General features: G+C 34.2%; 1 protein-coding gene across 6 annotated transcripts in view; it reads right to left on the bottom strand.

Annotated features, from left to right (window-relative positions):
- Positions 1-2,607: 2,607 nt before the first annotated feature.
- GTDC1 (glycosyltransferase like domain containing 1) overlaps positions 2,608-12,072 on the bottom strand; it is a 276,923-nt gene continuing 267,458 nt past the window's right edge. For 5 of the 6 annotated variants that reach the window (XM_044669891.1, XM_044669893.1, XM_044669892.1 and 2 more), the window contains 3 exons: positions 9,812-9,882; positions 9,019-9,110; positions 2,608-3,739 (listed from right to left, as the gene is read on the bottom strand). In XM_044669891.1, the coding sequence (XP_044525826.1) occupies positions 3,656-3,739; positions 9,019-9,110; positions 9,812-9,882 (247 nt within the window). In that variant the 3' untranslated portion in view covers positions 2,608-3,655. The remainder of the gene's footprint in view (positions 3,740-9,018; positions 9,111-9,811; positions 9,883-12,072) is intronic. The other variant, XM_044669896.1, reaches the window with a different exon arrangement.

Raw genomic sequence — 12,072 nt, 5'->3', positions numbered from 1 at the left:
TTGATTACTCTAATAATATGTAGCCAGAGGTACAAATTGCTTCCTAGGGAAGGTAAGGGCAGGTTTCTAAAGCATTATTGTTTGTCGAATTATTGTACTATTCCTTTCTCTCCCCTATCCCTGCCCTTTACTTTTTTTCTCTCCTTCCCTTCCTTTCCTTTTCCCCTCCTTAATTCCTCTCTCAGTGGTCACTTAAAGGCCTAATCCCAGTGTGGAAGAGCACAGAAGCTTTAACCTGCTCTGTCTCTGACCTGGTCTCACCTGCCTGCCTCTCCTTTAGGAGCCTGGTGGCTTTTCCTCACCTCACTTCAGACACCTGGTTGACTTTAGTCTTACTGTGTAGTTCAGAACTCAAGCTCAAGCAATCTAATAGCCTCAATCTCCCCTGACAGTAGGGATTATAGGTGTGTGCCTCTCTACTTGGAATTATTGCCTTTTTTTTTAGATGCATAAGCAATGGGTAGACCTTATAGACACTTTGAAATAGAAATTTAATATTTTATTGTTTACTCTTAAAAGAATGACACTCCCTCCCTTCCCCAAAGGTGAGAAATCTCAGAATCTCACAATTTTAGAACTGGAAGGGATCTCAGAAGCCAGCCTATCCAATTCATACCTGAGAAAGAATTTCCTTTACAAAATACCAGAGAAGGGTATTTCCAAGAAGTTTTTGTTTAAAGCCCTTCAGTGATGGACTGTTAGGGATGACCACCTGTCAAGGATCCTAGAGAGAGGATTCTTTCAATACAAAGAAAAGGTATTGGACTGGGTCTTTGAAGCCCTTCTAACTCTTAAGATTACTTGACTTTAGAAGCTCTGTTTTCAATGTACATGTGCAAAGCAAAGAATAAATAGGGAAGTGTTGGCCCATTGAATAATAATAATAAAAAGAGAATGGGACTTTAGAATTTGTGGGCTTGAGTATCAATCAGATGCCTGACATTTGTTGATTCTGTAAAACAGAAAATACTTCCATTTAGTAATAGCCCCCTTCTTAGTCTCCTTATATACATAAATACATAAACACAGAAGTATAAAATATAGGTACATACATATTTATGTATATGCACATAACACAAAAACATAGCTCCAAAGTTTGGACATTGATAGCCTCAGTTGTAGATACCTTTATAGTTCATAGGATGTTCAGTCTTAAATAAATGCACAGTGTTCTACTGCTCATGTACATCAATACCTAGATTTGGCAGCATGATTTTAAGAAGAAGTGACAGTTTTAGCTCTTAATGCAGGTTTTTGTCCCAAGGGAATTTTGAGTACAGTTAAATTCAAAGTTTGATTCAGGCTTTATGGGTATACATATAGAGAAATATACAGGTTACTTCCAAAATGAAATACTCCAATAGTAGGAAAACATTTAAATATTTATGTTGAACCATTTGAATTGTATTTTTTTCCCCTATTAACTAGAGAAAAACATTTATGGAAAACTGGCATGCATACAGTGTCTTTTACACAGTATAATCTGAGTCCGTTCACTTTTTTGCTGGTATAATGCAATAGATCAAGCACAGCTTCAAGTTATTTGTGAGATCAGAGTTTAAATTAAAATTGTTGAGGAAGAAGCAGCCAACATCAAAAGACGCTGGACTTTACTGCGGCAGATCAGCTCAGATTCAAAGGAGAAAACTCATTTGGTAATAAGCACCAGCTTAGAGAGAGAGAGAGAGAGAGAGAGAGAGAGAGAGAAAGAAGTAAAAGCCTCCAGGTAATGTTAGCATCTTGAAGAGCCTTTAACTTTAGAGATCATCTAATCCAACCCCTTAATTTTACAGATGAGAAAATGTGGCTCAAGCTCAAAAGACTTGCTTGGGATTCTATAACTAGTGACAGCAAAACCCAGCTCGAACCCAGCTCCTCAGAATCCCAGTATAATGATTTTAACACTGCATAAATGTAGGGTCAGGGCTATTTACATTTATGTAACAAACATCTTCTACACAGAAGGAGAGAGAGAATACACAATTCTTGTATACAAGAGCTTTCTTCATCGTTTTCTATTTCCTTAATTCTCTCTGGCTTTGAATGCCTTTACCTGTTGGACTCTCTGGAACACTTCCTGCCTTGAACTTAAAGACCTTTCCTTTTCCCTGAAACCTTCCCAGACTTACTGAACTTGAATGACACATTTGATACCTGCCAAATTATTCTAGATTTGCAGCACTTCCTGGGTCCACTGCCTGTCCTAACTTTGGCTAAGTACCTGGCTTCTAAAAGTGCAAGAATCTCCATTCACTTTGTCCTGGTCTTGCTTGGCAAATCTCCCTTGCTGTTTGCTATACCTTAGTATGATAAAGGAAGAGAATATCTATTCCAAAAGCCAGAAAAAGCTGCAATTTACCTGTCAATAAACAGAAGATGGTTAATCAACAGACTTTACCTTAATGACTACAAATGTTTACCTCCTGCTTCTTTCCAGAATGCAAAGAAAATCTTGGAATTGTCATAATATTTTATAAACATTTGCAAGACAGACTCTTGTTCATCAGATAAAGAAACAATTGTATTCATTGACTCTGACACAAAGAAGCGTGCACTGATAAACATACAGATAGATGTACAATCTTATATGTGAATGAGATATGCTAATTAAAAACTGCAGTGGGCACTTTATTAAAAATTTATTCCACAATCTGAATCTTCAAAACATCTTTACATCAACAAATATAGCAGATTGACTGTTGGAATCATGAACGATTTATCTTGGAAAGATTGTATCTTTATCGGCATATATAGATTTTTTATGAACATTTACATTAAAATTATGAGTTTTATTAGAAAATATTTAACTGTTATCTGTTCTCGGCCCACGGAAAAAAAAATAAAAGTGGTTCAGCTTTCATTTTATTGGATAGATGGTACCACATAGCATATTTCCCATGCTAGTTTGAATTACAGCTGTTTATCTTGCAGCTTTCTTTAAGATTAATTAAATGCAAATGTAACTCTGTGAATCATGGGAATACCTGCCAGACCCCTTATTAATACCTTCACTTAAAAACCCCTGTGCCAGAGAGTCATTAATTTGCTAAAAGAAAAGTGCTAAAGCAGCCCTTTGCCCACAAACAAGTCATAGATGGCTGCCCAATTAGTCCAGTAGCACTCTGATCCTTCTTTCAGGCCCTGTGGCCCTTTGAGGACACAATAAGGCTCCAATGATAACCTGGCAACCTAGGTAGAAACCCAGCCAAGTGCAAGCTTTTGAAGCTGCAGTTTGGCTGCCATCATGTCGGCAAAAAGAAAGAATTCAGGCACCATGTCATCCAGTACAAAGGATAAAAACAGATTCAACCGGAAATTCAATGTGGCACCACATATGGGATACATGAGTGCGGTTATACAACAGGCCACATATTTTTTTTTGAACAGTCTCCTGCATGTGATGCCGAGGACATGTGTAACCATCATAACGTCTCTAGGAATCTGTATTTAATTTGAGTTGGGGTGGTGGCAGGGATTGGAGATCTGAAGCCGCCACAGGTTTGTGGCAGATGGCTCTGTGTCAGCTATGACAAGCAGCCAGGCTCGGCTTCCTCTGCAGATTTTCTTTTCTCTCTGATCAGGTAAATATGGGCACACTCTGGAAAGTTCTACAGATTCTGCCTTAGGCTGCAAGTTTGTGACTTAGCCCCATCTGTCACAAATCTTCTCTAGGTTCTGTTGTAAGCAGAGACCTGAATTTACCACGGAGTGCTGCCCAAGAAAATCGAGCCATTTCGCCCTAAAAAAAAAAGAAAGAAAGAAAGAAAGAAAAAGAAAAAGAAAATGAAGGATCATTAACTACTACTGAAAGACAAAAAGACTGTTGAAAAATTATGCTGCAAATTTTAGGTTTGATTTGCATGAACTACATTTTTAAAATCTCCAAAATTAACAGTGCCTGACTTCCAATTAGCTCAGAAAATCCCAGTCTCTGGTTCAAAGTCTAACTAACTGTATTCACAACCTTAGGTAAAAGCTACTCTTGCGAATGGGTAAATTTCGCTGCATACTTATTTCTTGGCCTACGTTAGGGATGATAGCTATTAGAAGGTTATCATCCAACTTTTAAATTTTATAAGCACAGTATATGAGATATTTTTTTTAAATTAAAAGAAAAAACCAGTATAGGATCTTTTTTGAACTAGGTACAGGCACAAGTCAAATGTCAAAGCATTTCCAAAGCATTTCCGGCTTACAAACTTTATAAATGAAATATATTGGTTTATGATAACTGTCCCTTGGAAAAATTTCCATGCAGATAGGTTGCTTTTCTTTTTTCTTTTTTAACAGATGGAATGGATAGGGTGAAGAATCTTACCCTCCCCCCCCAAACTAGATGACATGTAAATGGTAGAGAAAAGAAGGTCGAGAACGCGTTTAAGTCAGAGTCCTAGATTTAGCCTCCTTACCCTCCAAGAGTACATTTACTGTGTTAAAAGTTTTTCCTCGTCTTACTTTGAAAAAAAAAGAAATTAAGACTTTGTTTTAAATTGTGCTTGTACAGTTGTGAGTTTTTAGTAGGTCTTAAAGTGTCACAGGCTTTTAACTTTCCCTTTTTATTAAAAGTAGTGAATTTGGAGGACTCCTGAGAATAACAGGACACACACCATTCACCTCTAAACTGTCAGCTCAAATTCATCTCAAACCTGCAGTGACCAAGCTGTTCAAGGAACTTCATTGTTTGGTTGAAAAAATAAAGCTTAGCCAAGGTCCAGTTAGAAACACTTTGACTTAATAAAAAGACAAATGACTTATCTTGGAAGTCAATCCAACTTGGAGGCTAGGAAGTTTAAACTCATACTTGGAAAGCAGGTTTATGTAAGAGTGTAAGAATTCATTTCCTCAAAATAGTAGCAAGTAGATACATTGTGTTTTTCTTCTACGAAGATTTATAAGATGTTTTGTTGAATCTTGAAGAATTAGAAAGGGAATATTGGGACAAAGATCAGTAGGGGCTGCCATATCATAAATTATGAGGAAAACTACTATGGTAGAATTCAAGAATAACAGCTCAGATATTAGTTTTCATATCCAGAATGCCTACTTGGAGAAATAAAGTGGGACATTTCTATTGTGTGAGAGCACTCACAGTATCCAGGGTTAACCTGTGCCTGATTTTGACTTCTTCTTTGAACTTTAAGAAAATTGTTTACCTTATTTGAACTCCCCACCCCTCTTTAACTTGGGAGGGTTTAGCTATAGCCTTGATATGTACTGTGGGCCATGGGAATTCTTTCCTAAAACATCTTAAAATTCACCAGTTGTAGATTTCCTACAAAAATAAAATGCTAGTGTAAATACTATTATTAATTTTCTGTGATAAATACCTTTATGGGTAAAACCTTCATGATAGAAGTTTTGCAAGTATTTAGAGGAGGTGGGCAATAGGATAAGGTAAATGAATCGAATTGTTTCTATTTTATTTCTATAATAGCGGTGCTGATTACTCTTAGAAACCTGGGTTTGAATTAAGTTTGGGTTACAGGTGACATTTTTGGTATTGCTAGGGTGAATCCTAGCCGATATAAAAGACAAGGGTATAGTCACACATAAATCCTAATAGTCTACTGAAGAAAAGACATGTCCTGAAATAAGAAGGTTGCAGTCAGTGATTGACAATGAGTAAATTTTAGATTCAAACTTGAAGAAAAACTGGCTAAGTTTGACACTTTGATTTCCTTTGGTGCTGAATTTGCTTAAAGATGCTAGAACATTTCTTCTGTGTGCTAAAAAAATTCAATATCTAAAGTCACCACATAGGAGATGAATATTATGTTATTTCATAGATTCTCATGTTAGTTAAGAGCTACTTTATTTCTGCCTAGTTATGCATTGTTTCTTCCTTTTAAAATGATCAGTGTGTAAGATATCCCTTACTTATATCAAAACAACTGAAATTTATTTTGAAATTAAACTTTTACTTCACACATAACAAATTAAAGTTTTGTTGGCTTAAGTCATAACTGTGCTTTAGTAGATAGAAAGCTGAACTCGACTCAGGAAGACCTGGCTTCAAGTTGGGCCTCTACCACATACTGGCTGTGGGAACCTGAGTTTGTCACTTAATCTTCCAGTGCTCCAAAGGATTCTCTAAAACTGTAAGTTACAAGAAATTTGGTACCTTCATTGGCAGAAGTGTCTTTATCAGGAGTGGCCTAGGCTAATGAAACCAAAGGATTGTTTTAAAAGAAAGAAAACACAAGAGTTCTAGCTACTCTGATCCTAAATTCTCACATATATGAAAAATCTTAACTTACAGTATGGATGGTGTACAACAGAGTTGAGGTAATCATAAAAATAAAACTTTTAGCAAAATTCTTAGCTATATAAGTAAAAAATAAAGGAAATTAGAGGTTTTAGCTATCTTTCCATCTTTTCAGATTATAACAGATACTATAAATGTTCAATGTCAACTGATTAAATAAAGGCATATATGATCTTTTTTTTAAAATATTAGAAAATGGATTCTTTTCACAGTGAACCAAGAGCCTCTCTCTTTGGCAACTGCAACAATAAAAATTGCTAAGAAACCATTTCAGTAGTTGGGAAAAGGGAGAGCCAACCCTCCAGTAGTCACTTAAAGTGAAACTACTCTGTTAATGTACTTACAAAATATGTTTTCAAAATATTATTAACAAACATGTTAAGGATGAAAAGTACAGTGTCTTTTTCTTCCTGTTATAAGTTCAAGTCTGTTATAGCAAAGCTAATGAATCAAAAGATGGCCCTTCCTGTATTGGGAGGATGTTGAATTTTTCTTCATGTCTTATCATAGATAAAAATGTTTTGTGTCAGTTGTTTTCTAGTGAGAAGCTATCAGTTATTTCTATTTCTATTTTCATTCTTTTATTCCCTTGAAGTGATCAGATAGCATATGTATATAAATGGAGTTGGATAAGAAACTATGTAATCTACAACTAAAATATGAATAACTAGGGAGAGAGGTTGATGTGACCAGAGAAAGCCATAGACAGGTATAGAAAGAATGTGATATGTCCACTGGCAAGCTATCCAAAAATATACTTAAAAAGATGAATAAAAACACTACTGGAAAATTATCTGCATGAAAGACAAATTTATAAAACTTTTAGAAAATTAGATTACCTTCAGGAATATATCCTGGAAAAAATAAAGCAAAGTGTATGTATGTATGTGTCTAGGAAATCACATGAAATGACAATGAGATAATTTATAAGATCTCTGTACTGTTCTGTTGGCACCATTTTAATGTATTAACAACAGAGAAGTAGAGCGAGGCTCTTTCAGAGCTTTTCAGGAGACATTCAGGAAAATAATTCTAGAACATTCTAGCTTTGTCATGGTTCAATAAGAATAGCATCACTAAAACTTTTCAACTGGAAATGTTTTCTCAACAAGACAACTTGTTGGAGTTAACTTTTTAAATGGTTTAACACTTCCAGAGGCAGAATAACAGAGTTAATAAGGTCCAATCTGAAACAATGTGATAATTTACTCTGTTTTGATGGTGGCATTTCATTTAAAAATAACTCACCAATAAACAGTTTGAAGGAAAGGAATCATTTGCTTCTGGATATATCGAGTATACACCGCCATGTCATATTTGGGAAAATGTACCCATTAGGGAAAAGGGGAAAGGAAATAAGCACTCATTAAGTGCTGATTATATACCAGGCACTTTGCTAAGGACTTTATATAAATATTACTGAATTTGATCTCATTTATATCAATAATTATTCTATCATTTCCTTCATTTTCATAAAGTGCATATTTTGGTAAGTACAAGATCCCTGAGTTTATTTGTATTAACATAATAATACAAACAAAACTATTCCTGAACTTGAAGAATTAGGAAATGTCAAGGTAAACCTTCAAGGTCTGTTTTCTCTGAAGCCTCCTTGTATAACTATACAATAGTATTGACTCAAGAAGTAATGCTGAGCACTGGAACTGTTCAGTCAGCATTTTAAACTATTATGAGCTACCTTCTGAACCATTGCCAAGTTAATAGACAATGAAAGATAATGAGCTTGAAATTGGGTGTTAAATTGCATTTTTGGTTCTCTCCTTTTTTCTTGAAGTTTAACTGTTTCCTGCAGAAACAAAGTCTTGTTTTGATATGTAACTATGTAAATATGTATTTTTTTGACCAGGAAAAGGAAAAGGGAGAAAAAGCCAAACAGTTGAATTCCATGTGTGATGGTTACATATTAACACAGAGAAATTAAATATGACGGATTATAAAACTGTAGATCGAAAGCCACACTGAATTTATGTGAAATCAAGACATCACATTGGAAGAATTTTAAAAAGTATTCCTCGTGGCCTAGTACCACCTTCAAAGTCATAAAACAGATTTATTTGAGATCAATGGCTGAGAATTTCAGAAGGGTATCTGTGTTGCCATTCCAAAAATGTTCAATTTTTGATCCAAGAATAAGGGAGTAGATAATGAACAAGAGGACCTGGTAGCCTGTATAATCTTATCTCCTTTTTCAGTTAGATTGAGAGACCTAAAAAAGAACATGTAGTTTTAAAAAATGCTTCTTTGTGAACATGCCTAGTGAGTATTAGATTCTTTACAACCACCTTTCAAATAGTTCAGAAAGGAGGCAATGACACTCTCTAATGTCATTCACCTGAATTTTTGAGTGCTGGAGATTTCATTATGATAGGAAGAAAGGCTTATCCTCATTAGTATAATTGTAGATTCTTTCTTTTACTTCCTTTTAAACTAATGAGTTGCATTAATCCAGGTTCATTTTTATAAGCCTCCTGGGTCCAAATGTAAAGGACAGTCATCTTAGAAAACAATAAATTTTTTAAAAAGCATGTAGCGTGCATTAAGTGCACGTATTTCATAAGACCTAGGTTAATACAACTGGCATCCAGTTTAATTAATCCTTGTTAGTGTAACAACTAATATCCCTCCCTAGCATGTTTCCTTTAAACATTAGTATGTTAATTGTTTTTTTTTAAAGATTTTTCTTTGTACTCCAATATGGCATTATACCACGTAAATCTATTCTCAACAACTACCTTATAAAGATGTTTCCTTAGAATATCTGGTCTCTTGCAGAAATTCTGAAGTCTTTTAAAAAGCTGTTCAGGTGTAGAATACAGATATTCAGCTGCAGGAAAAACAGATACATTTTTAATGAAACAAAAACCTCAAAGCACACACTCGATATTAGTCACTTTACTAATTAAAAATGCATATTGCTCTGTGCCGCCTCATGTTTTACATTATTTAAGCATGATTTTATAAGGTTACCTCAGCTCACAAGGATGTTTAATGCTAAATAAGACTGTGTAGTTGTGCTGTTTAGACATCTCCTTTGGGTGATTAAAATACATTATTCTAATGTAACACAATGCATATGTGATACATTTAGTGATGAGATTTTCAAAGAACTGGTAGTAGAGCTGTATGTACCCTGTACAACAGTTGCATATTATTAACCATTAAATTGTTTAAATAATTTGGAGTGATTTCCTGTTCTCCATTTTTCTCTGTGTCTATCATTTTCTAAAAATCTGTAAGCTCTTGCAACAGCACTGACCTGCTTATAAAGATCCATCATTATGGGATGTGTATGCTAACAATGAAGAATGCTATTTGAAAACTTGCTTTTTTGTTATCTTGAAAGAACAGATGGTAAATATAAGCTTACTCTAATGTATTAAAACACATAAAATTTTCCTTAACACTAACATGTTGACTTGCCAAATAAACAATTGCTCTTGCCTAAGTTTATTTTCAAACTTTATAATTTAGCATGAATCATGTATTAAATTTCAACAAAGAAGAAATTGCATTAAAAATAGCTACCTGGAAATATTTCCGGATAAACCAAATCTTTGGGACACAGTGGGTAGCAACCACAATATACAGCTTCTAACCTAAAGACATTTTTAAAAAGGGGGGGGGGGGGAACAAGGGTGGACAAGAACAGAAAATAAGACATTAATGACTTCGTCAGAAACTTGTTTTGTCCATTTATATTAACAATATAAACTAAGAGGTAGCTGGGATGAGGAAAAATGGTCAGCAGTCAAATACTTCTAAATGCCAAAGTTGCTCTTTTAAAAGATTTTATTGATTATATATGAATTTCATAGAACAGAACCAACAGCATATGTTTTGTTCACTGAATAAATCAAAGCGCAGCTCTGCATTTTTTTGTTTTTTAAATACTGTTTAACACATTTTATAATCAGCAGATAAACACATGTAACAACATGGTAAAGTATGGACAGCTTTTCTTAATAATGCTACAAAAGTCTAGAATGTTCATTTTTCAAATATGTTTAAATACAATAGCAACGACCTCACATGTAACTGTACTTTTTTTTCCCAAACTGTTAACATTTAATAGCTACTCTAAAAGCCATCAGAAAGGGTTTACAGTCTGTTAGGATGGGACATTTTCATTTTAACCTAATGTTTCAAATCACTTCATTATTATGCAGAATGTAAAACTTTCCTTTTTCATAATCACTAGTCAAGATTCCTTTGGCAAAACACCTAATGGTTCAGAGACACACTGCTTTCATTAGTAACAACCAGGATTCCCATAATGCCAAAAGAGAAAACTTTTATTACTGAACAAATAAGTCAGAAAGTTTCACTGTGTGATGGGAAATTCCCATGGAAAACCAATGGAGAAGTGACAGTCATGTAACCCTTTCCTAGCTGAAAGGGTTAAACAGAAAAGAAAGTATTTTACTTTGGTGGGTTTCTTCTCCCTCTGCATAATGGCTATTGATCTGACATATAATAAACTTTAAAGATACCACTGTAATTTCTGTTTGGCTAGAAATTACTCAGTGAAATTCAAAACACTTCTTAAATATGTTTATTTTATGAGAGACTTTGAATTGCATCCAAAACGTTGACCAAAGGAGGAATTTTATTTTGAACTGCAGATTTTTTTTTCAGCTCAGGAATAATTTGAGGTCATGTCAATGTTTACCTTGTTTATTTGCAGTGACAAAACAAATGCAACTTAAACTGTTTTTAAGGGTGTTACATTTTCCCCATTTCATTACATTACTCAAATTAGTTTAGAAGAAATGCCTTTATGTTGATGCTGCAAAGTTTTGAAAAACAGGCAGTTTTAAAATTTGTTCTTTACCTGAAGGAGTGACAAGATGACAGAAGATAACAGAATTAGTTTCTAATTGCAAGTTTGGAGTCCAAACTGAAGCCGAGTACTTTCTGTACATTAGTTGTGTGCACACAGAAATTCCTGTTGCGACCACAATACAAACTGCATTGGGATTGTACTTCCAAACATCAACGATCGTAGTGAACACTAAATTCTGCAGTACTTTTTATTAGCAAAAGCACAATAGCATTCATTTTATCCGAAGGCATTTAGCTTTTAAACAATATGTTAGTTGTGAAGGCAAATGGATAGGAATTTTTTCTTCTAATTATACAAAAGCAAAAAAGTGATGTCACCACAGACATTTCAGAGAGAACATAAGCTATCTGCTCTTAAGTAATAGATTTGAATAGAAGTTATTTGGTTTCCCAAAAGAAAATTTCAGGCCAAGTTTCATTTTGAGTTAGTAAGTGAGTATGTACCATCCCTTTTCCAAAAAACTCTGCAAATTAAAATTCCATCATAAAAGATTGAAATGTTAGCATTTTGTTGTTGGGGGAAATCCCCAAATCTCAGATTGATACTCCTTTTTTTTTTTTTTTTTTTTTTTGGTGAATTATCTCATAGTTTTATTTCCAATGCATGCAGCAAAACAATACAAAAAATATTTCTGTACCATCCAATTATAAAATTACACTCTCTTTTATCTAGATCCATGACTGCAGCTTAAACTCTATTTAAATAAACATTTGGGTTTTGAAGTGGCTTCATAGCAAATTAAATAGTGTGTTATCTTAAGTTTTGCACATTTCTGGCATTTTGAAGAAAAGTATCATATCATGACAATAATACAGTTATTCATCATTTCAATTCATATGCACTACCAGTTAAATAATAAATAGGGTTTCAATTGATCTATTGTAAAAATGGCTAGTAAATGACCTTTTTATTCCAATTAACAAATCATCTGCTAAATCTATGA

This window comes from Gracilinanus agilis, chromosome 3 (genome assembly GCF_016433145.1).
Source record: "Gracilinanus agilis isolate LMUSP501 chromosome 3, AgileGrace, whole genome shotgun sequence".
Classification (NCBI taxonomy): domain Eukaryota; kingdom Metazoa; phylum Chordata; class Mammalia; order Didelphimorphia; family Didelphidae; genus Gracilinanus; species Gracilinanus agilis.
Note: the sequence above shows the minus strand (reverse complement) of the source record. Positions and strands in the feature narration are given on the sequence as shown.